The 24,535-nt window shown below is 36.2% G+C and overlaps 3 protein-coding genes across 4 annotated transcripts; 2 read left to right on the forward strand and 1 right to left on the reverse strand.

Annotated features, from left to right (window-relative positions):
• Window positions 1–261: 261 nt before the first annotated feature.
• Window positions 262–5,570, reverse strand: LOC109216104 (protein MULTIPLE CHLOROPLAST DIVISION SITE 1). Of its 2 annotated transcripts, none has more exons than XM_019380236.1 (6): window positions 5,461–5,570; window positions 5,295–5,387; window positions 4,929–5,198; window positions 4,272–4,438; window positions 3,701–4,088; window positions 262–781 (listed from the first exon to the last, which is right to left on the reverse strand). In XM_019380236.1, the coding sequence occupies exons 2-6, from the start codon at window positions 5,340–5,342 to the stop codon at window positions 581–583; spliced, it is 1,074 nt and encodes a 357-aa protein (XP_019235781.1). In that variant the 5' UTR covers window positions 5,343–5,387; window positions 5,461–5,570; the 3' UTR covers window positions 262–580. The 2 variants fall into 2 exon arrangements, with proteins under 2 accessions (XP_019235781.1, XP_019235780.1); XM_019380235.1 differs by having other exon boundaries at window positions 4,272–4,441.
• A 4,262-nt stretch (window positions 5,571–9,832) lies between these two features.
• Window positions 9,833–17,135, forward strand: LOC109216105. Its single transcript, XM_019380237.1, has 5 exons — window positions 9,833–10,028; window positions 11,359–11,473; window positions 11,640–11,736; window positions 14,525–14,611; window positions 16,682–17,135. The coding sequence occupies exons 1-5, from the start codon at window positions 9,968–9,970 to the stop codon at window positions 16,814–16,816; spliced, it is 495 nt and encodes a 164-aa protein (XP_019235782.1). The 5' UTR covers window positions 9,833–9,967; the 3' UTR covers window positions 16,817–17,135.
• Window positions 17,136–17,693: 558 nt separating this feature from the next.
• LOC109216108 (glucan endo-1,3-beta-glucosidase 12-like) lies at window positions 17,694–20,444 on the forward strand. Its single transcript, XM_019380240.1, has 2 exons — window positions 17,694–19,740; window positions 20,250–20,444. Exons 1-2 carry the CDS (start codon window positions 18,381–18,383, stop codon window positions 20,279–20,281), a joined length of 1,392 nt encoding a protein of 463 aa, XP_019235785.1. The 5' UTR covers window positions 17,694–18,380; the 3' UTR covers window positions 20,282–20,444.
• Window positions 20,445–24,535: the final 4,091 nt, after the last annotated feature.

The raw sequence follows: 24,535 nt of genomic DNA on the forward strand, positions 1-24,535 counted from the left end.
CTTTAAGTTTTTTCAGTTTAAGCTTGGGATTATTTTTGCAATCACTCCAGAAGGAAGCTAAGGAATATGATTCTCAGAGATCACGAATTTCGTGATATTTGTATCAAATCTGACCATTTATATCTCTTCAAAATATCAAGTGCGAGCCAAAAGTACCAGTTTTTCTGATTAGCAACTTGGTTAACAGTTCAACTGGGAATTACACACTACCATCACAGAGAGGTCGTCAGATGCAACTCCACATCCAAGGAAGAAAATAGATGAGTAGAAAACCTTTTAATATGCACCAATTTCAAAGGGAAATTATGCCATTAGTTCAGAAAATGTTTCAAACCTGAGTCGATGGGAATAGGCAAATGTTACAACATAGAAGTCTACCATAGAAGATAAAACAATTGGTAGACACTTGGTACACTTGGCTGCAGAGAACAAAACTTCTATTTACAGTCTCATTTCTGATTCTTGAAGCTCTTGGAACCCAGTAATTGTCAGGACTCAAAACATAACTATCAGGTCTTCACTTCAAACCATAGCTCTTACCCTATTTCTGCCAGAATTTACAAAACGGTATTGAAACCATCTAGGGTTTCTCCATTTCTTCAGAACTACGCTTGTTGACGAAGGAATCGCGAGCACTCTCTGATTCAGAAAATTTGGAGCCAATTTGCCGGTTATTTGGGCCTTGCTCAGCCTGCTCCTCTGACTTTAGACGCGTTTTGAATGGCCTCTCAAAATCTTTTGCAGCACCAGGATCTATAACTAGTTCACCAAGTTTTTGCTCCTGTAAGAATGACATCAAAGGGCTTTCATGCATTTACTAATTATGGGAAGAAAATGAAACTTTAAATTATTCAAACTGCAAGTGACATCCAGCATGATTCATGCATACACATTCAAATAATGAATACACGCCGTCAACAATTGATGGATAAGATAGAAGGATACATAAAATTCCAGACAGGGTATACTGTCTGTATTTAATTTGGGGATAGGAAGACAGTCAGACACTAAGATTTTGGGATGATGCATGGTCGGGACATGGACCTCTGAGGGACCAGTTTCCTAACAAGAAGGTGAAACTGTTGCACAATGCAGGAATAATAGGAAGTGGAATCTGAACTTCAGAACAGTGTCAGGATTGGGAACTAGACAATTTTGACCGTACTGATAGGAATGCTGGAAAAAGTGGAAGGGGAAGGCGAGAAGAAAGATACATAAAATCGTTTGGAGAGGAAACAGCACAGGGAAATAATTAGTGAAGGGGATGTAAACAGTTCAAGGCCAACAAGATATAGACAAAAGAGGATATAAACAGTTCAAGGCCAACAAGATATAGACAGCAGGACACCTTGTGGCTATCAGTTTGGAAATATAAGATACGAGCACCAAGTTTCTTGTTTTGGATGTATAGCCTTGCATGATGCACACTTGACACAACATGAATTGACTAGAAAAGGTTTCACATATGCGATGCTATATGTGCTGTGAGGATATGGAAGACACAACACACTTGTTCCTACATTGTACAACAGCAAGAGAAATCTGGAACATGTTCTTAAGCCTAAAGGGGGTCTGAAAAGGAGGCTGTACTTTCTGCTGTAAATAGAGCATCTTGTTCTGCTGTAAACAAGAGGTGAAAGACATTGCTCTCATCCCAAACATTTTGGTTCTTCCTATAGCTTATTTCTTCAGTCCCAAAAAGAGAGAAGTGAAAAAGGGAAAAAAGCAGCAAATAATATTCTTCAGCTGTCAGATTTCTAATGTAAAAGAAATGCAGTAGTATCCTAAGGTGGACTACAACTGTGCTTTACTACCTTCTTGGCTCTTGCAAGCATTAACAGTAGAATCCTACTCCGCAGGAGTCTTTGCTAGTTTTGTGTTACCTATACCATTTTTGTAACACAACAGAAACATTCTTTCTTTAATTGCTAAAAATAAATTGCCAAAGAATTACTTTGCCATACTAATTAGAACTGACTGACGATTCATTTAGTGTTCCAAGAGCAGTAACTTTTTTCAATTTGTTTTTACTGCTCCTGGTTTAAAATTTTATTGTGCTCACTATTTAAGGCTACGCACAAGTATATCGATGTATGGAAAAATTCACACTTCATGTGTGTGTGTACACAGAAAATCAAATGCTTCAAATAACCCTCAAAGCACTATGAGGTTGAGTCACCATACCAAAATATATATATAAACGATGAAGCACAATGTGGTGTTTCATTGCGCTACTTCAACTTTGTATACCCAGAGTGTTTAGAGAAATTCTAAATGTGCAAGCAAGTCTGCAACTTACATCTCTTTCTATCTACAAAAGCTTGGCAGTTCTGTCTATGTATATGTACAATAAAGGGCAGCTACATGCACTAAGCTCCTGCTAAGCGCGGGGTCCGAGGAAATGCAAGAGACAGTTTACGCGGCTTGAACATTTGACCGTTGTGCCAAGGCTCCCCGTCCCCGGATTCTATACCTACAATATTTAGGGAAATTCTAAATGTGCATGCAAATCTTCAACTTATATCTTTTTAATCTACAGCAGACTGAGGTTGGCAGTCCTGTCCTGTCTATTTCTTTCCCTTCCTACTACAAGCTTAGAACATAGCATCAACATGTCCATTATTTCACTGGCCAGAAAGCAGTTTATTACTTACAAATAAAAAGAAAAAGAAGTCACTCCATTATTTAACTTCCAGTAAGATTTTTAAAGCAAGAAACCTGTAGAATCTTGCAGTTTATCTACAAATCAAACTATATTTGCATGAAGGTACAGTCCATTAGAGTTGGGTATCGATACTGCAATTGGACAAGTGATAATAGAATAACATAATGGCAGATGCTGATTATGAAAATGAATCCAACATACTTGTGAAACCAGGAAGTCTAAGGGTGTGTTTGGTATGAAGGAAAATGTTTTCTATGGAAAATATTTTCCTAGAAAATGTGAATTTATCACTTATTTTCCCTTGTTTGGTTGGTGAGTGAAAAACTTTTTTCGAAAAATATTTTCTAGCGTTTGGCTAGAGTATAACATATTTTTAGAAAAATAATTTTTTATGCTACTCTCTTCAACCCACCTTCCCCAAAATCCCCATGTTTCCTGTACTCCTCCTCCCCCGTGTCAGAGCAACTTAGAAAGAAAGTACTCATTTTGTTGAAAAAAAATACTTTTTCTATTTCAGGAAAAGAAAATACTTAGTTATTGAAATGAAAGAATATATTTTTCCTACATCATGAAAAAAAAATACTCGTTTTGTTGAAAGAAAGAAAATACTTTTTACCACATCATGAATAGAATACACTCATTTTGAGATTAAAAAAAAAGTACTCTATCTACAACATGAAAAGAAGGTACTTTTAATAAAAGTTCTATTTAGGGTGGGTTGTGGGCGAGGTTGGGGTGGGTGGGGTGTGGTGGGGGTGCGGGTAAGTGTGGTTTGGGGGTGCGGGTGCATGGGGGTGGGGTGGTGGGGGTTGGTGGGAACGGGGAATAGGGTGGAGAAGGTTGAAAAAGAGTTTTGAAAACTGTTTTCCCTTGTTTTGATAGAGAAAATATTTTCCTCTAATGGGATGAAAATGAGTTCATGAGGAAAATGTTTGCCAAAAACATTTAAGACAACCAAACATAAACACACCCTAAGTGATATTTTCTTTTCTTTACCACATCTAAAAGCTAATATTAGGGGCTATGATTGCTTACACTTTGAAGTGCTTCGAGCTTTCTCTGCAGAGCTTCATGTTCTGCCTGAATACGGAAAGGAACACCGTGCTTCTGGTAAACATTAGTTTGTGCCAGATCCTCATCAATTTCACTTGCAGTAGTTGCAAAAGGATGATTTGCAGGAATCCACCTGATAGAATCAGGATCCACATCAGGAGGCACTGAATCACCTTCTTTAAGAAACAATGTTGGTCTCTTCCACTGATATGCACGTGATCTCCGTTTCTGATGGACAGCTTGTTGCTCCTTGGTAAGAGTTACTGGTGCCAAACGGTACACTTTCCCACACATCTCTACACTTGAATTGTTTTTGCTGATTTTCACTAATGGATTATTGAATGGATCGTCATATTTGAGAGGATTTGATCTGAATTTTAAGACAAATCAATGATGAAAAACAAGCATTACAACACTTAAAAACTATGCAAGCACATCATCTCAGCAGCATATGATCATATGACTAAGATCTACATCCTAAAAAGGGATGAATTTAACAGCAGAAGAAAAACATCATAGACAAACAACAATCCAAAAGGTTAATGATCCATACATGCCTCTTCTATCAGATCTTAACTGCCCACGCCTGACAAGATCAGCTACAGAACCAGGGCGTTTGGGTCGTGAACTTTTTGCAACATAACTCCTCATCATAATAACCAGCAAGATGACCACGGTAGATAATCCAATTGCTAAACTAACACCAGAATGTTTCTTTACCTGCTATTAAAACATGTGTGTTAAAGGAAAAATGCCAAGAAGACTAAATTGCAGTGAATACAAGGCCTAAGCTGCTTTCAATCGTGAATTTACCCAACAATAAAAAATAACGTTGCACTGGAAGTAAACATCAAATCATAATTATAGAAAGGAGAAACTGCACCATCACAGTAAGATGAATGCAAACGAGTTGATAGCTCGACAAAGAACAGGAAACAAAGAATATTATCACATTCCATAAAATCGCAAGGAACAAAGTGGTCGAGTGTCCATCCAAAGAAATAGTCTACGTCATAACAAAAAAACTCAATTGCCAAGCAACGTTAAATATGAAAAGTTCAGCACTTTAAAGGATATGAATATTCAGGCACTCCACATTCCACAAGTTCCAGGTCTATCCTAAGATACTTTTCCCTAGTTAATTTCCAAAAATAAATATCATCAGAAATTCATATATTACCCGTAAAAAAGATATCTTAAGCGGAATTACCAGGAGAGTAGGGGGAGGGAGAGATTTGACGCTCTCTTGTAATTTGGTAACAGTGTCTTGTAGTAGAACAGGTAAACTCCGCTTCTCGGACTTGACAACCATAACTTGGTCTGAAAGATTCTTAGCATTCTTGCCATCACCATTGGTAAACGAATCCCCCGAGGCAACTACGTCAATGTTTTTGAAAGTCCTCTTCCTTGTACACCTTCGGAATGCATAATTGAACAAATCATCGGTTCTGAAGTCAACTGCCTTAGGTGGAATTCGAAGCTTTTGAAATAAAAGGAATGTAAATTAATTCATATTAGAAAATGATAAAGATATTTATTAACTAGAAAGAGAATAAATGTGAGGTTGATTGGGTACCGGAACTGAGACTGTATGAAGTTGTAGAGTCCAAATTGAAGCTGCCATTTTTTCACCTAACTTTTCTCTTGAGTTACGCTTAGCTCGTTCTGTCTGCAAAACAAAAATTAGGGCTCATCTCTAGGAATTCTACCCAAAAAATCAGTAAATAGTACAAAGATTATACCAAGCAAAGATGCCAAACGCCTTCTCTGGCCGTCCAATGGAGTTGGAGAGCTAAAGGAAGAGATACTGGCCGATGGTTGATCTTTCCATTGTGGGCTCTTAACTGGATCTACAATATGTTCTGGCCCATAGTATTGAAGGACCCAAAAGCCGCAAACAATGTAGAAATGTCACTCGGTAGCCACTTATTGGACTGTTGTTTAACTTTTATTCAACACGTGCAAATTATTTAGCGTTTAGCCACAACTTAAATAAGTTGGCTGATGTTGCTTCTTCATCGTATCCTGAAATTCAACAACAATAACAATATTCTAAAGTTTTATATTTTAGTTCAGACACTATGAGTATCCTAAAGTTCAAATTTTTAGTTCAATTTTTTATGAAATATGTATCTTGAATTCTAGCTTTTCAATTCATTGTGTCTTTAAATTTCGTTTTCCAAGTTTGAACTTCACTGACAATATGTCATGGAGTTCAACTTTTAGGTTCAAATTTTCAGGATATTGTGTCATAAGTTTGAACTATGTAGTTCAAATCAACAACAATAACAATAATAACATATTCAGTATAATCACATATGTGGGGTCTGGAGAGGGTAATGTGTACGCAGACCTTATCCCTACTTGGAGAGGTAGAGAGGTTGTTTCTGATGTGGAGAGAAAGAAAAAAAAAAAAATAGGGGTAAGGGGGGGGGGGGGGTAAGAGGGAACGAAGGAGGAGACAAATAACGATAAGAAAAAATGGGGAAAAATAGTAGCCTCAAATAGTATCAATCAGGAGAAACAATTCTAGTAAATGTCGAGAAAAAAGTAGAAGTCAAGAGGAAAAAGTAACATCAAATATTAACAATCAAAGAGCAACAATTTTCAGTAGCAATTTACAAAAAAATGAACTTGACTGCTAAGTTCCAGATATAATAACAAACAAGAAGAAAGTATCTTTCAACCGGAAACAAGAATATTTCTAGTACTACTGGTAACCCTAGGAGAAACTCACAACTACCAGTCAACCCACCACCTTAATCGTCGACCTCCCCATCTTCCTATCGCTAGTCATGTCCTCGGTTAGGCGAAGCACTGACATATCATGCCTAATCACCTCTCCCAAATACTTCTTTGGCTTACCCCTGCCCTTCCTCAAGCCCGCCATCGTCCACCTCTCACACCTCCTGACCGGGGTATCCATGTCTCTCATCCTCATATGCCTAACCATCGCAACCTCGATTCCTGTCTTGCATGACTGCTACTCCCACATTGTCCCTAATAACTTCATTCCGAATCTTGTCTTTCCTGTCATGTTCACACATCCATTTCAGCATCCTCATTTCAGCTACGCTCATCTTCTGGACATGAGACTTCTTGACGGGCCAACATTCAACTCCGTACAACATGGTTGGTCTAATCAACCTTGTATATATTTATTCTGTAGAATAATTAACCCAAAATTTTCAAGCTTTCGTTGTGATTGAAAGATGAGGAGTTCGAATGAGTTTTGAGTCTCTGCGACAAGAAAGATAGCAAGAACTTTCAATGTTAAATGCGTATATGGATAGTTTTGTGTTAATTTTTGAATCGCTAGTCAAAGTGAACAAGTTCTTTGGTAGAAAATGTTATGTGTAGTGGAAAAAGAATTAAGGGACATTAAAGAAGAAGACATAAAAAAGAGGAGCAACAGAAGAAGCGGGAAGGAAAATAATAGAAGCAAGCTGTTTTTTTCATTTATTTATTTTTTATTTTTATTTTTTATGTGACTAACTAAGCTCTAGATAATTTGCAAACTCTGGTTGAAACTTAAATAGCAGCTTAAATAATGGTCAAAATAGCACGGTATAGCCAGTTTTCGTACTGATCATTCAAAAATAGCCAGCGTTTACTAAGTCAATGAAAAATAGCCACTATTTTGCTGCAACAGAGACCGGTCCAGCATACTATACTGGAGTTCGGTGCACCTGTGTCTGAACTCCAGCATATTATGCTGCACCGATATACTTTGCTGGCTCCAGTATAATATACTGGAGACTGGAGCACCGGTGCTCCAAACTTCAGTATATTATGCTGGACCGGTATACTTGCTGGAACTCCAGTATATTATGCTGGAGTTCTAGTGTACTTATGCTGGAACTCCATCATATTATGCTGGAGTTCCAGCATACTATCCTGGAACTCCAGTATAATATGCTGGAGTTCAAGTATACTTATGCTGGAACTCCAGCATAATATACTGGCGTATTTTCCGGGATTTTGAACAGTGTTTTCGCTCAGATTTATCTTTACATGAAAAGTGACTAAATTTCGATTACTTTTGAAACTGGCTTATTTTTGAACGACCGGTTATAAATCTGACTATTTTTAAATTTCACCCTAAATAATGAGAATAAGAGAAGCAAGTTGCTCCTTTTCTATGTGACTGGCCAAACTCTAAATATTGCAAACTCTGATTGAAACTTAAATAGCAGCCTAAATAATGGCCATTCGATGCACTCGCCCCACAAACAATTATAGGTATGACTTGGGTTCATTCCTTAAATTTGGTGGAAATTAAACGAGGTAATCACTTTTAAGCATGTTGTTTAAAATATATTCACAGTTCACAATATATTTAAAGATTAGCCAGTTCGCTTAAACTTCAGGACACATCATCCTAAAGTTTAAACTTCAAAGTTCAAACTGCAGGACATCGTATACTAAAGTTTAAAAATTGTACCCAACAATTCGAATCTTACATCTTAAGTTTAAATTAGCAATTTAAAAATTCAGGACACTTAGTTTTGAATTTCAAATTATCAGTTAAAAAATTAAGGATAATAAGTTCCGAATTTCAAATTAGCAGTTCAAAAATTCAGAATACTTAGTTCTCAAATTTGGATGAATTAATTATTTTTAAATATATCGTAAATTATGAATATATTTTAATCAACATACTTAGAAGTGATTACTGGTGCACTGCACCCCATGTAGAAATCAAACTATGTAGCTACTTTTACAGCAACTGTTTAGGCTTTATCCATGATTTAAAAACTACTATTTAATATCTAGCTATATTTAAAAAGCGGGCAGATATTGTTGCTTCTTCTTTTACACTTGCTCAAACTTTAAGATAACATATCACGATATTCAATTTTTTAATCGCAAAGTATAATTTTTCAGTTCAAAACTTCATAATAATACATTCATAATTTCAATTTTTTCTGTTTAAACTTCAGGACTTTTGTATTCCTAAGATCAGTTTTTTCAATTTAAAACATTGTGTACTTAAGCTCATTTTTTTTTTCAAGTCAAACTTCAAGTTTTTAGTTTTTGTCTCGAGGTTCAGTTTTTTTCTTTTTCATTCAAACCAATGTTTTAAAAGGCGGGGGCGTGAGGCGAGGCGTTTTACCTCTGACGAAGCGAGGCGTAAGTCCTGAGACATGGGGCGTAAGTCCCATGGATCTTTAAATTTAACTAATTTCAAAAATTTTAAGATAGTATAAAATAAAAAATAATTATAAAAATTACATTAAAATCATAAACTTATAATAAATAATCTATTTAAAATATTTATAATTCATAATTCAACTATGAATAATGTGAAAATTATGACATATATCGCAAATTAGCTGCACCGTCGTTACAACTCAAACATCAAAAGCAATGTATTTGATACAAAATCTTATATGTATCTCTCAAGGAGTAATAAATCTTGAAAGAATTTCGATATTACAATTTGATATTTCTCTTAAAATACTCCTTTTATTTAATATGTTTTCTATTTGAAAGAGCATTTATATAAAAATATAATTCACAATTTAAATATGATTCTCTAGCATCATTTATTTTTAAGTTTGAACAAGTTAATAAAGTGACACATAGTTCACCATACAATACCATGATAACTAATTATTTATAAATAGTTACTAGCTAATACTGAGCTATTAAATTAATAAGTATTGTATCTTGTAAACGTGAAAAAAATAATTATGAAAAAATTACGGACTATTATATAGTAAAGATAAACAAAAGTTAATATATAAATACTTTTTAATAAAAGATTTATTTAAAATTAGCTATCATAGCAGTCTTAGTGGATAACGTGCAATAATTTTTATCTTAATTATGACAAAATAGAGTCAACTTAATGATTTATGATTAAGAAAAAAGTAATTTTGGATAGTCAATAATTTATTACATATAATTGCATAAAGTTCTATTAGGCGAGCCCAGTACGCTCGGCGTTGGGCGTATCCACGGAAGTAAACCCTACACATAAGCCCAGGGGCATTTTACGAGTGCTCCGCTCCGGGGCGAGTCCCAATTCTACCTTTTAAAACAGAGATTCAAACTCGCCCCTAAATTTTATTTCATTGGTACTGACGCGAATATCCACGAGTCGTCGGTGGTTAACCATGTTAGCCAGCACCATTCTCATCGAAGGAAAAACAATTATATCACCTCACTCTCTCTACTTTTCTATTTTCTTCTCGGCCGTCGCTTCTTCACTTCTTTGTTCGGGAACTCTCATACACTCAGAGGATGACAACTTTTTCGAATTCGCTGCTTATATCCAAAAGCCCTTCTCTCCATTTATCATCTGGTAATTATTCTCCGCTCCTTTCTTTTTAAATCGATCTATTTGTTTTCATTACTTTTAATTTGGTCCCCATTATAGCACCTACTGAGCTTCTTTTATCCATCAATCGACCTACGTATGTACTACATGTAAGATAATTAGGAATATCTTTTTTTTTTTTTATACTTTTCTGTTGTTCTTCCGTACGTATCAATTAGCGCTTAAAGAAATGTTGCAGCACATTGTGGAGTTTTGAGAAAGGGCAATAATATCTATCTGATTTTCTTCTTCCATATGCTGGGAAAGTTAAAAAGCATAAAGTTATGAGTAGCTTACGTTTTTCATTGTTCATGGATTGTCTTTGAATTTTCATGGAACATCCACTGAAATTGGTAAGGTAAAGTTCGCTAAATGGACATGAACTAATTAATTTATGAAAAGGAGAACAGAGGCGGAGCTATGATTTGAAGCTTATGGTTTTGGGATTCTAATTCTTATAAGTTACTAAATTAGTAATCTATACATATTCAATTGAATTTTTAGGAAAAGTACATGATTTGGAGCTATGATTTGAAGCTTATGGTTTTGGGATTCTAATTCTTTTAAGTTACTAAATTAATAATTTATACATATTCAATTGAATTTTTAGTAAAAGTACATGATTTGAACCAAAGCTACAGGGTTCAGCCGAACCCATAGGCAACATGTTGGCTCCGCCCCTGAAGGGGAATTCAACCTCTAGCATCTTTCTCATGTTCTCTGTATTCAAGTTGAGTTATTACATAGTGTTGTTTTGATATAAGTTCTCCTTTCAATTACAGTTAGAAGTTTCTAAAGCAATTTTCAATTTTTAACCTTCCATGACACTAGTTGATCCTCCTATTAATAAAGCCTTAGCTGACTTTTTCTACACTTTTTTGTTTTTTTCTTATGGTAGTTAATATTCTTTACCAAGCAATATCATTAGTTGAATGGAATTCTGATTTGAATGAGCATGCATGATAAATGATGTTTTACGCTAAACGCAACATAGCAGCTGCTAGCCAATTAGATATAAAAGAGCTCATCATAAACGATTGGAATAAGGGATCATGACATTTGAAGTTCATTTTATGCATTTTCAACTGTTTCAGCATAGAAGTAGAACCGTGAAGGAAAGTTTTTTGTTTCAAATATACCGTCTGCTTATTTATCAATCGTTTTCATGAGCAGCGTGACGGTAACAATTTTTCTCTCAAATATGATTGGTTAATGAATGCATGAGAAGATCATTTATTGCTTTAATGTTTTCCTACTTCCCTAACCTAACACCTGGTTATGATATACAACCCTATTAACTTTATTGATGTGTTAGGCTCTCCTTTGAAATCAATTGACGAAAGTGGCTGTTCCACCAAGCTGTTCTTCAGTGCTAGGCGTGGAGCAAAACCATCCTCATCTGGAAGATCATTGATTCAAGCGAGATATAGGTATTTATTCATCACGTGCTCTAGTTTTATGCAAGATATGAACTGAAATTATTGGTGCTTCTCTTTTGGTGTTAACTCGGATTTTTGTCAATTCGTTTATGTGAGTTTTACTTACCGCTGATTGGAGAAAATATTTCATTGTATAATTATTCTTGTTAAATGGCAGTGATGGTGGAAGGCCAAGCAATGGTGGCTTCTTTATTGGTGGCTTTGTTTTGGGAGGATTAATTGTTGGCACACTTGGTTGTGTCTATGCACCTCAGGTAATCATGCTGAGCTAAAATTAGCTAATTCTTTTTGTAGATTGTTGTTGGCCGTGTGACGGTGTCACAACCCAACATGGAAGCGGTGACTGTTGCTATGTGAGGCTAGCCCACCTAGCAAGCCTACACTTTGCCTTGTCAGAAATTCAATAGAGTGTCCTCTGTACCAGACCATCCAGATTAGCAAGCCTTTCATCAACCCATCATTCCAATCACACACAATATAGTTCCACTTATTTGCTGAAGTAAAGTAATTTCATTGAAGTGAGAGAATCTCCCATTTATGAGAAGTATACCAAAGAGTAGAGAACACTACTCAAAATATGGTTCTCTACAAATTGAACCCAATCTTCTATACAAACAGGAGCCTTATTGGTGCAACAAGAAAAAAAAAATCAAAGCAAAGCGTTATTCCTTGAGTGGACAAATTAAAAATCAGTTTCTACTCCATCAAGACACTCTCCTAGTCCTGTCCTTCCAGAGGATCCACATCAGTGCAAGTGGAGGGACATCCCATGCCTTGCATCTTCTCTTCTGTCTCTCATAGGCCCAACTGTGTAACATGTCCTTCACTTTTGGCATCTTCCCCTGTTCACTGAACCACTTCAGTACTTATCACCGCAACCATGTTTCCACCTTGTAGTGTAACAGAGGTGGTCCATATCTTCGGTTCTCGGCTGTCAGGATCGCTCCCCTCACAGTAAACACACCTTTCTTGGTGCTCTAACTATCCACACTAATACATGCGAGAAGACTGATTCCCGTCTTACCAACGGCTTATGGTAGTATGATTTGACAGTGAACATCCAATCTCTCCTCGCCCTCCATCAATCCATCTCCATGAGTCCTGGCGAGTTTGTTAAAAGCCATCGCTTAAAGTGATGAAGCGATGCGAAATGAATTGCTTCACGGGTGAAGGCATGCGCTCCAGAGAAGTGTGCGCTTCAAAACAATGGCACAAAATGATCTACAAGAAAAATGACAGTTCTTTGAGGGTGTTTTTGGTATGACAGTAGTAACTTTTCAGGAAAATGATCCGAGGAAGTCATTTTGTGTCCAAGGAAAATATTGTCCATCAACCGGGCGAAAATGACTTCCCTCACTTATCGATGGAGGTCATTTTTCTTACAACTCTCTTGAATTTTAACTTTAAATTATTTGCTCAAACTAACACGTTGACAATGTAATAAATCTTTATTATTCAAATTTTCATCAAAACATTCTTGGATTTGCTAATATTATTATTAATCATTAATATGTATCTTTTCAAAATTATTATTGACTCACCAACCAAACACCGGAAAGCATTTTCTAGAAAAATATTCTCTATGTAAAACATTATTCATGAAAGCATTTTCCATGAAGAGTGAATTATCGTAGCAAACATACTTAAATCTCAACTTTGAGGAGTTGAATTAATATTGACATTACTATATGATGAAGATAATACTAAATAAATAAAAGAGTGTATCATTTCTAACAACTTAAATGGTCACATATTTCAACATGGTATCAAAGCAAGCAGTGATCCTTGTGTTTGAATCTCAACATCACCTATCATAAAAAAGAATTCCATGTTCTTGGCCCATAACAAAGAATCAGACCAGCACCAACACATGAAGGGGCATGTTGAAGCAGAGGCAAACTATGCTATACAGAGAGGGATCACCGGCACCCGTAGTTCGGCAATAATTCCATGTTTACATGTATATATGTTTAGAAACAAAGCAGATTTTGGTTGAATCCAAAAGTGCATCCGCGACCTTCAAATATAGATCCGCCTCTGTGTTGAAGACATAATTAAGTAAAATAAAAGTGTGCTCTTTGACAAATTGGGTTTTAGATGAGATGGTCACATAATATTAACATTGTATATTGGATGCTGATAGTAGTTATTTTAATTGCAATTTGATTGTTGTAGTATTAAATTCATGTATGTTTGGGCATTTGAAATTTTTCTATAAATTGTGCTTGTCACTCCAAAGATGTGTGCACTTCACTTCTCGCTCTTTGCTTCAAACGACATGGACTTGTCACTTTTTGGAACTTCTCTCTTTAAAATACACTGGTCCTGGCTAGTCTGTCATATCTTGTGTTTGTAAATCAGTTCCATTATGGAATTTGATTATCTCAAAGTCCTGCATGTTCCTCCTAAGCCTCAGGTCCCATGGATCTCCTCCTTGCATACCTCGGCTCTCCAACAGTCATCTCTCACTGGCTCGATATCCTGTAAATGTAAAGGAATGTAATCCTCAATTGGTCCCTTCGGCTCCACCCGTGACTCTAGAAGCTAATTCCATTCCCAACCCTGAATATAATGTTGCATCTGAAGCCCAACCAAGATTCCCTAATTAAAGCTTGGGTCTTCTTCCCAAGGGTTAGAAAGTGAAAGAAATAGGGTTTCAGATAGTGGAGACCTCTTCCCAAAAGTTCTTATCTCACCTCCTTACTCCCATCTGAGTTTCTTAGATTTTTCTTTCCTTTGTATTGAAGAGAATACCTTGGCTCTCTTGGTAGCCCCCTTCCTTAGTTCTCCCAAGTTAAGAATGAGAAAGCACCAGAATGGTGTTTGCGACTTTGTTGGGTTTTTTATCTCTCTTCTTATTGTTTATTACATATTGGATAAATGACCAAACTACCCTTTTAATTTTGGGGTATTACTATCGTCACTGCCTTAGTTTTCTATGCTCTAAGCATTACAGTTACATCCAGTCTATCACTAGTTGATTGTCTTTTCAGTTATTCTCTTTTGTAAATGCGCCAATTATCTCTAATTTTGTTTTTACAGATCAGTAAGGCAATATCTGGAACAGATAAGGAGGACATCATGAAAAAATTGCCCAAGTTTATATATGATGAAGAAAAGGAATTGGAGGTAGGCTGATTTTCTACATATCTTGCATTAGGAAGCAGGAAACGTGTCTCACGAATTAGGAAGATGAATAATTTAAAGAATGGATAAAGTTTTAAAGCTGAATGTGCAATATACCTGATAGAGCTCTTATTTGTCTTCCTCTTTTGTGGTTCTGCTTGTGTATATATAGTGCATCCACCTAGGCTCTGTTTGGATTCAAATGATCTGAAATTCATAGATTTACACACATCCCTTCTATTTTCCAAGCATAACTTAATGAGTTGACTCTTACTGTTAAAATCTAAGCATTTTGTTGATTAGGTGGCTTTTGTATAGAATCATATTCTGCTGTAAGTTCTTTACTTTTTCGGTATACTGGTTGTTGGGCAACATCAATAATTTTTTACCTTATCAAAAGAAATCTAAGCTTTGTAACCATTTTCAATAGCTCTTCCAAATTCTATTTTAGCGTCATTTGAAATCCTCGTGGGTTGTAGTTGTAAAGCTAAATATTATATGACTCAAAAATATTTCTTATGGTCAAATTTACCTATGTTTAAGACGTAATATAAATAAATAAATTTATCGCCACATAATTCAACATCCTAAACAGGAGTCTTGCCTTCGAGTTTTATCAACAAAATGTTTTCAGGTGCTTGGCCCTAAAAAGAATAATAACCGCGCATGAAATGGTGTATTGAACACCTAATATAAATAATGCCTAATATAAATAAATTAAAGAGTCTCATCTCTAATAAATTTAAAGAGTTTAGATGAGATGGTGACACGATTCAACTTCTAAACAGTAACTTTTTTTTTTTTTTAAGTTTTAGGGAAAATGCTTTTGGTCCTACAGTTATTGTCAAAACCTTTTTAAGTTGTGAACTTGACATTCTAATGTTCATTGGTCTGTCCACTAGCATATCCTCGTCATTTATAGTTCGTGAACTTGGATAAACTTCTTAAGTTTTGAACTTGATATTTTAATGTTCATTGGTCTGTCCACTAACATATCCTTGTCATTTAATAGTTCGTGAACTTGGATATGGAATAAAAGTATTAAATGATCCCCTCTTTAAAAAAGACGATTACTCACATGGTCCATTGAAATTACAGGAATATGTTGGGGAGGCCGATATCAATAAATGGGCTTCATTAAATATCACATGAACAAAAATTGGAATTAGTTGATAACTGAGGGACCGAGAGTGCAATCATTTCTAGTTAAAATTTTGGGAGAAGCTGAAATCAAATAATCCAAATAGAAGCAGATTATGTGACCATGGTATTGTACTTGGACAAAAAGTTGGTAGCTTAACAAGTCGGTAATAGATAGTATGTAGTTATGAACTACCAATCAGAAACAAAAATGTAACTATGTGCCAATTATATTTGCGATGCGAAGGGGAAATGCCAGAAAAGATATTCTGACCCCTGAGGGACGTGCACACGCGCACACATAACAAGGATTTGAAGCTACCAATGTGGGGTGTTCTGCAGTTTTAGAACTAAACTTTCTTAGTTCTACTTCATTCTGATACTCGACAAAACCCTCATAACAAGTTTTTAAATAACTAGCATGGCTGCTATCCTTTGTCTCTCAGTGAACCCATTTAGGTGTTCTCTAAACAATTTAACAAGCAGCATCCAAAAGTTTCTTCACTTTATTTGGTTCGGGGTTTCTCTTTCTTTCTTATACTTTTATAATGACATAAGAAGACAATGACTTGCTCCACCAAAACTTTGTCACCGCCACCAATAAAAATAACGACCCCGTGCATTCCCACAAGTGGGATTTGGGGAGGGTAAGATATGCGCAGCCTTACTCCTACCTTGGACAGGGAGATAGGCTGTTTCCGATAGACCCTTAGCTAAAGAAAAGATGAACCAAAACTATGTCACCATTATCTGAATTTGTCATTCTGCATAGTCCATTAGTTTCCTAAAGGGCTAAAGCTTGCTCCTCCTTTCTGGAATCAATACTGTGTTGCAATTTCATGGACTGGAACTGTGGACTTCAAAATACCTCGCAAGCTGATGACAGTGTTTTCTTCTTTTCCAAGTTGTGATATGTGTATGTTCTCCCTGCAGAAACAACGCAAGATACTTGCAAAGAAGATTGAACAGATTAATTCTTCTATTGATGGCATTTCTGCTCAGTTGAGGTCAGAAGACACTGAAGATGGAGCTACCGTGAACCCAGACGATGTTGAAGCCCTAGTGTAAGAATCCTGACTTGGACAAGTGAAGTTATCAACTCTTCAGTTCAGATGATAGAGCGTGATCTGAAATATTCTTGGTTGCAGTTTTAGTATAGTTGGTCTTCGCTATGAGATGATATCTACAAATGAGGAATAAAATTACAATTCTCTGCTTTTATTTGATGAATGCAGCGCAGCTTCAACTGCTAGTAGACATGCTTATAATCCTTTTTATCTCACTGCCCGTGCGTGCTCTTCTGCCTCTGTTTTCATTTGGTTGAGAGTACACTGGTATAACATCTTCTTCTATTATGCTGGTTATAAAAACACACCTTCTTCTATTATGCTGCATCTCCCTTCTCTTCATATGCACGTTTTTATAAGTTCCTTTGTGATTGGTAGCGTAGAAACTCATTGAAGTCAAATTTCTCTCTTTTTCTTTTTCCAACTCTCTTACGTTCTGAAATCTTTGAGGGCCGTATCTGGACGTTGGTAAATTGTTCTATGCATTGCTGCTTTTCTCAACTACGGTTCGTCAGGCATCATGTTTTTTCTACTTACATTCTAATAGCCTGTTTGGCCAAGCTTCTTTTGAGGCAAAAGCGTTTGTTTTTTGTGGTCAAAAGTACTTTTTCACCTAAAATTAAGGTGTTTGACCAAGCTTTTGAAATGAAAAAAAGTGCTTTTGAGGAGAAGCAGAAGCATTTTTGAAAAAGCAGAAAAAAGTAGCTTCTTTCCAAAACTTAGAAGCAGTTTTTTAAAGCTTGGCCAAATACTAATTGCTGCTCAAAAGTGATTTTCAAATTAATTAGTTAAACACAAACTGCTTTTCACCAAAAGTACTTTTGAGAAAAACACTTTAGGGAAAAAACATTTCTCAAAATAAGATGAGTTTTGCATCTTGGCCAAACGGGCTATAAAGCTCATTACTAGTATATTATTATAGCAGGAGACTTAACGTAGACATGTAGTGTGTAGTGGGTAAATGTAACAAAGGCAGTCCATTGAAATTGCATGTTACCCTATATAGTTGAGATTCACAAAGCTCATTACTAGTATATTATTATAGCAGGAGACTTAACGTAGACATGTAGTGTGTAGTGGGTAAATGTAACAAAGGCAGTCCATTGAAATTGCATGTTACCCTATATAGTTGAGATTCACAAGTTGTTGCTCAAAGTAGCAAAAAACAACAAATTGAAAGTAACGACTCTCGACACCACGGCTATAAAAAAAAAGGTCTCTCAGGATACCAAGGGGAGATGAGTCGAGGAGCTAGGTTGCTGTTATAGGTCACTCGAACTAGCTGGATGCAGGATGCACGGGTTTCAATCTCACATAAACTTTATGCAGTGCCTTTTTGACAATTTTGTCTTTGCAGGTGCAAGATTTCAAATCCATCCAGCTTAGCTCTTTGGCTACCATAATTGTGTTAGCTCTTTTGGACACAAACTGACCCACCCAAATAGTCCACAACTTTGACCAATTGCCATAGTTCACATGACACAGTAATAGTTAATCATGTACCAGTGGTTAAATAACATATACTGCACACCCCCATAAGGGAAATTAACCTCTAGTTGGTCGAAATGTCTCTCCTTTGTAGTACTATTGTTTTCCCACTCCTCGTTCTCCTCCTGCTGAGCCCTGTTAACGGCGTGGGCATAAACTATGGGACAATTGGAAGCAATTTGCCCTCACCAAAGAAAGTGGCTCAGCTACTTCAGTCCACCATCATTAACAAGGTTAAGATTTATGATACTAACCCTCAAATTCTTGAAGCCTTTTCCAACACTGGCATTGACCTCATTGTTGCTGTAGAAAACTCCCATGTTGCAAACTTAAGCGCCACCCAATCAGCTGCTGACGTGTGGTTCTCCGCTCGTATCTTGCCCTTCATTCCTGCCACTTCCATTGTTGCCATTGCCGTAGGAAATGAGTACTTAACCACTGATAATGATGATGATAAATTAGACCATAATGCCTTAGTCCAAGCTATGCAAAATCTACATTCAGTTTTACTAGCACGTGGGCTAGACCGAAAAATCAAAGTGTCTACGCCACATAGCATGGCTGTTCTTGCTTCTTCATTTCCACCTTCATCTTCCACATTTGCCACTACTCTCCTTCCTATTATGACTTCCATTGTCGGGTTTTTGGCGGATACCGGTGCTCCATTCATGGTTAATGCGTACCCATATTTTGCATACCGGGACAATCCCGGTATGGTTAATTTAGAGTACGCATTACTAGGAAATGCAACCGGGGTTCGTGACCCTAAAGGTTACGTGTACACCAACATGTTAGATGCACAAATTGATGCAATTAGATCAGCAGTGAATGCTCTCGGTTTTGGAAACCGTACAATTAAGATTATGGTGTCTGAATCTGGTTGGCCGTCTAAAGGAGATAAGGGAGAAACAGCTGCAACCGCTGATAATGCTAGGACTTATAACGCCCGATTAGTCGAACGTGCACAGTCAAATAAAGGTACTCCCATGAGCCCAAAAGACAACATTGATATTTTTGTCTTCGCTTTATTCAACGAAAACAAGAAACAAGGAGGAACAAGTGAGAGGAATTTTGGGATTTTCAATGGAGATGGATCAAAGGTATATGATGTGGATTTGAGTTGTCAATTCTGCAGTAGCAATACTAATGGCAAAATCAATTTTGGTTTCGGAGAAAAAGAGTCGTTAAGGGGACCTTCAGTATGGTGTGTGGCTAAACCACATGCAGATGAGAAGGTAATACAAGCAGTGCTGGATTTTTGTTGTGGACCTGGAGGTGTAGATTGTAGAGAAATTTATGAAAATGGGGATTGTTTTCAACCTGATAAAATTCATGCTCATGCTTCTTACGCGATGAATGCTTATTACCAGATGCATGGAAGGAATTATTGGAATTGTGATTTCAAAGGCACTGGCCTTGTTACTTTCAGTGATCCAAGTAAGTAAATCCAAGACTAGACATTATTTGTATTTTCAATGGCAAATGCACGGATAACCATTCTCAGGATGCTATTTAGAGATTAGACAGTACTTATTTTGTCCTGACAGTTTAAACTAAAAATTTTAACTTCAGGACAATTCAAAATATTTTTGTCCCAAACAATTGAACTGAAAAACTAAAATTGAGGATGCACCGACTAATTTCTAATATAACAACCTTTTAGAGTGGTTACTTGTGTCATTTCTACCATTTTTTAATGGATACGTTATCCAAATTTAGTTGCTGATTTTGATCACTATAGGAGTATTATAGCTGAGCTAGAAACTGTTTACATCTGATAGCCAAAAAAGTGTAAAAAACTTGTATAATTTTTGTATATAACATACGTTATGTATATATATCCAAAAAATATACAAATTTTATACATTTTTTTTGCTATTATTTTTACAGTGTCATTTTTCCTATTATTTAACCCGGACTTTGTTTTATGTTTTCTTGCTAATCAGGTTATGGAAGATGCTTCTATTCACAGCAGTAAGGAATCAGAAAGGGGGAGGGGTGTGAAATCAATGTAATTCAAAGCCTCTTCAATCCTGTGTTACTCTTGGATTAGGAGTAATTATTAATGTTATGTTTCTTTCATGAATTAGTATCCCTAATCAAAGGCTTTTTCTTACCATCTGAGAAAGTTTTTACTCTTTTGACTAGAGACCCCACCATAATTTCCTATTTTACTGCAGCAGTGGGGGTGTTGGGACCCCTTCAAATTTGAAAAAGGCCAAATACATCAATAGCCCCTTAAAGTTGTATCACTTTTCACTTTGACATTTCATTTTAGTTCCGCTCCATTTGAACACTCCAATCATATCTCAAATGTGTCATTTGGACACAAAATTTATAGGCAGCCAAACGTAATAGATGCGTGGAATTCACACGCCAGAGAAACCAATAAGATGGAGACACATGGGTTTATTAAAAATTAAAAAAAGACTAATGAGAAAAGAAAAAGAATAAAAGAAAAACAAGAATCCCAACCCACCCCTCCCCTCCGTCATCTTCCCCAACGACCCCAACCCCGCTTCCTTTCCGTCTTCTTCTGCCAAACAAAGTACTCCCATAACCATGGTTTGGCTCAATTCTAGGCCAAATTATCGGAAATGGAGTTTCAGGGTCCCAAATCGAATAGAACGAATGCAAAATTTTGCAAAATTCTTGGCTTTCACCGGAAAAGTTCGGAACTTTTTTCTTCTTGGAGTTATACATTAGGAAACAAATACTAATCTAAGCCAAAAACTTTTAGATCTGGAAGTTGGGTCGTTTGAAAATATGAAAATTAAGGTTTGAAGTTGGTTGGGTGTTCGAGATTTTGGTTGTAAACGCTGATACGAGGTGAAGTATGAAGATTTGAGCTCGATTTGAACTGATTTTCTAGGGTTTTGGGTTCGAAACTTGAACTGATTGTTCGATGAAGAAGACGAACTTAGGTCTTCTGATTTTGCGGTTGTTTGTTCGAATTGATCACCGGGGCTTATTATTGATGTTGATTAGAGTTCTCATTTTAAGTTTTAAATCGTTTGGTGAAGATTTGGGTGAGATTGGTTCGTTTTGGGTCTCTCGAAGCACGATGAAACACTTCGAGTTCTTCAGTCGACGAACTTAGAAGAAATTGCAATTTTGGGTTCAAAATTTGGTAGTAATCTTGTGAATAAATCTGAAAATTTAAAAAGAAAAGTTCACCGGAAAGAATTTCCGACATAAACTAAGCTTAAATCTGTTGACAGTCACATGCTTTTTTAGCCATTTTCGTTATTCCTTTATTTTCGCAGTCGGAGTGCTTTTGATTTTTCAAGTTCCGGTTGCAACAGACAATCTCCGTTGGTAACCATGGTGTGGGAGGGAGAGAGAGTGGAATCTGATAATGTGTGAAAGAGTAGGAGGAAAAGAAAGAGAAAAGAATTTTAAAAAGAAAAATTGATCTCTCACGCTATGAGAAACGGTGTAACACACGCACTACGCCACATCACAAAGTTGTGTCTAAATGACACATTTGAGATGTGGTTGAAGTGTTCAAATGGAACGAACATAAGATAGAGTGTGTAAGTGAAAAGCGAGGACAACTTTAAGGGGCTCTCAATGTATTTGGCCTTTGAAAAATAAACATATCAAAATCATTTGCATCAATGCCCTACATATCAAATCAAAAGGTAGGGTACTTTTAAGTTGATTTAAATTTGGTAATGGTATCTCTTTAATTAAAAAAAAAGTAGTTTTTGTGGTTAAACCAAATAATAGAATAAATCGAGTTTTTACTGATCAATTCTACTTCACTTTCTCTAATATAAAAAATGTAAGAAATAATGGTAACTAAATATTAAGGGAATAAAGGAAAGAAAATCTTACAGATAATCGTAGCATCCTTCCAAGAGTTGAGAGTAAGAATCTAGCAGAGAAATAAGACTTTGCTAGTATCTATTTGAGAATTCCTTGATGATCGTACAAAGTTTGGTAAGGGGGATTTATATAAAGATACAATATGTAACTGCTTTGCTACACTTAATTCCCTCTCGTTGCCAATATTAATTACGTTGATTGCTCGTCATTTGAATCATTTGTAACCGTTATGGTAATAATAATCAATCCTGCCAAATCAGGGATCATGTCGATTCCCTTTCCATATCCGCGGTTATTAATGAATCTTCCTTCTTTATAGTCTTTAATTGAGTATCCCGCGCCTATCTCTTCTTTCCCAGTCGTTAGATACGGTTTCTATGTAAACAACCTTGTGGTTGTTTTCCCCATGCCTTTCTTCCGAACTCCAGTCTTTTTTATTGTTCTAACTCTTATAACACCTATCAATGCATCATTAATCCAGAAGTGAACCCCCCAACTTCTAGATTTTCTCTTCATAACGCTGAGAAAACAATTTTCAAGTAGAAGTTCTGTGTTACACAAACCACAAATTATGTAGTGAAACGTAAGAGGTTTTAGCCAACTAATTAGAAGTCATTTGATAAGGAAAGCCTAAGGGCACTTAAAGTGTTTTCTTCAAATTCAGGAGGTCAAATTTGCAGTGTAACCTATAATCCACATAAATTATGTTCCACACCATGCGACCTAGGGCACTCACAGTGATTTCTCCTGCATAAGAGGAAAGAATAACAAAGTTAAAACAATAAATACGGTCAAGGATACAATCCCAAACCTGCAGAAAAACAAACAATTCTCAGACAACACAAAAAGTGAACTTGTCACGACCCAGATTCCCACTATAGGTCATGATGGCGCCCAACGTCGCTGTTAGGCGAGCCAACTGTTAACTATCCATTTACTTATTCATTTTATTACTTTTAAAACCGTTGCTTTTTATTAAATAAAAAAATTAATGCATAGAGAATCTTGGATATATATAAAATATTAGTAAAACATAAAATAAGGTGACAATATTAAACAAAACCATAAATATCTATTAGAAATTTTCCAAAACCCGGTGTTACAAGTGCATGGCAATCTACCACTATAGCTATTGTTTGAAATGAAATAGATAGAAAAAAAATATAACAGGAAAGAGACTCCGGGTGCTGCAGATCAGCATGAAGAACAACTCACCACTAAGTCTCTGGATAATGGGGATGCGCCCCCGAATGGCCACCAGTTGTACCTGCCTCAGTACCTGCACAATAAGTGCGGAAGTATAGCATGAGTACGTAAATCAACACATACCCAATAAGTATCTAGTCTAACCTCGAAGAAGTAGTGACGAGAGGTCTACAACTCGACATCGACACTTACTAGTGGTCAATAAATAAGACAATAATTATAAATAGGCATAAAATACAACATTAACAATGGAATAACAAATGATAATTAACATGATCCTTTAGCATAATGACAGTCTAAAATTCCAAATAATATATGACATCTCAACAAATAAGTACAATCAAGTAAATATCAAATCTCAAGTCAAGAAGGAATATCAAGTATATTCTGACTCTTAGCGATATTACACACGAGTTATGCCGAGGTCATATGGCCTGATTCATAATAATCGTGTGCATATACTACCGAGGTCGTACGACCGATCTATGGATGCATCCCAAATATACTGCCGAGGCCTACGGTCTGATCCACATAAATAGAGAAACTCTTCGATCTACGGGGCATACAATTACAACACAAGGATAGGCACATAAAGAAAGCATAATTTTTACCAACAATCAAGTATTCCGCCAAAACTCAAGGTAATGAAACTCGGCCTAACACAATCCCTAATCAAATTTCAATTATAAATTCAAGTAATCAAACTAACTAATTGAGTTTAAATAGTACAAATATAGCAAGATAAAGTCCTAAGACTAACCGGACATAAGCATGTTTTTAGCTATGTACGGACTCTCGTCACTTCGTACGTACGTAGCACCCACATCTAATAGCAAATAACAATTTAAGCACCTCGAGGATAATTCCCTCTTACAAAATTAGGCAAGAGACTTACCCTACTTCCAATTTTTCTACCCGGCTCACCAACCTTACTAATTGCCTCAAATCGATGTCGAACAATCTGAAACTAGCGAAAGTTCGTACAAACTAATCAATATATGCCCAAAAGTTCATAATTTAACTATTAGAGTAATTTTCCAACCCAATTTGGAAAGTTCATAAAAGTCACCTCGTTTCCACGTGCCTAGATTTCGAAAAGTTTTGTAAAAAAATATTGCCCATGACCTTACGAATTCAAATATATAATTTGTACCCAATTCTGACATCAGTTTCATTGCCAAACCCTAGGTTTTCT

This window comes from Nicotiana attenuata, unplaced genomic scaffold (genome assembly GCF_001879085.1).
Source record: "Nicotiana attenuata strain UT unplaced genomic scaffold, NIATTr2, whole genome shotgun sequence".
NCBI lineage: Eukaryota > Viridiplantae > Streptophyta > Magnoliopsida > Solanales > Solanaceae > Nicotiana > Nicotiana attenuata.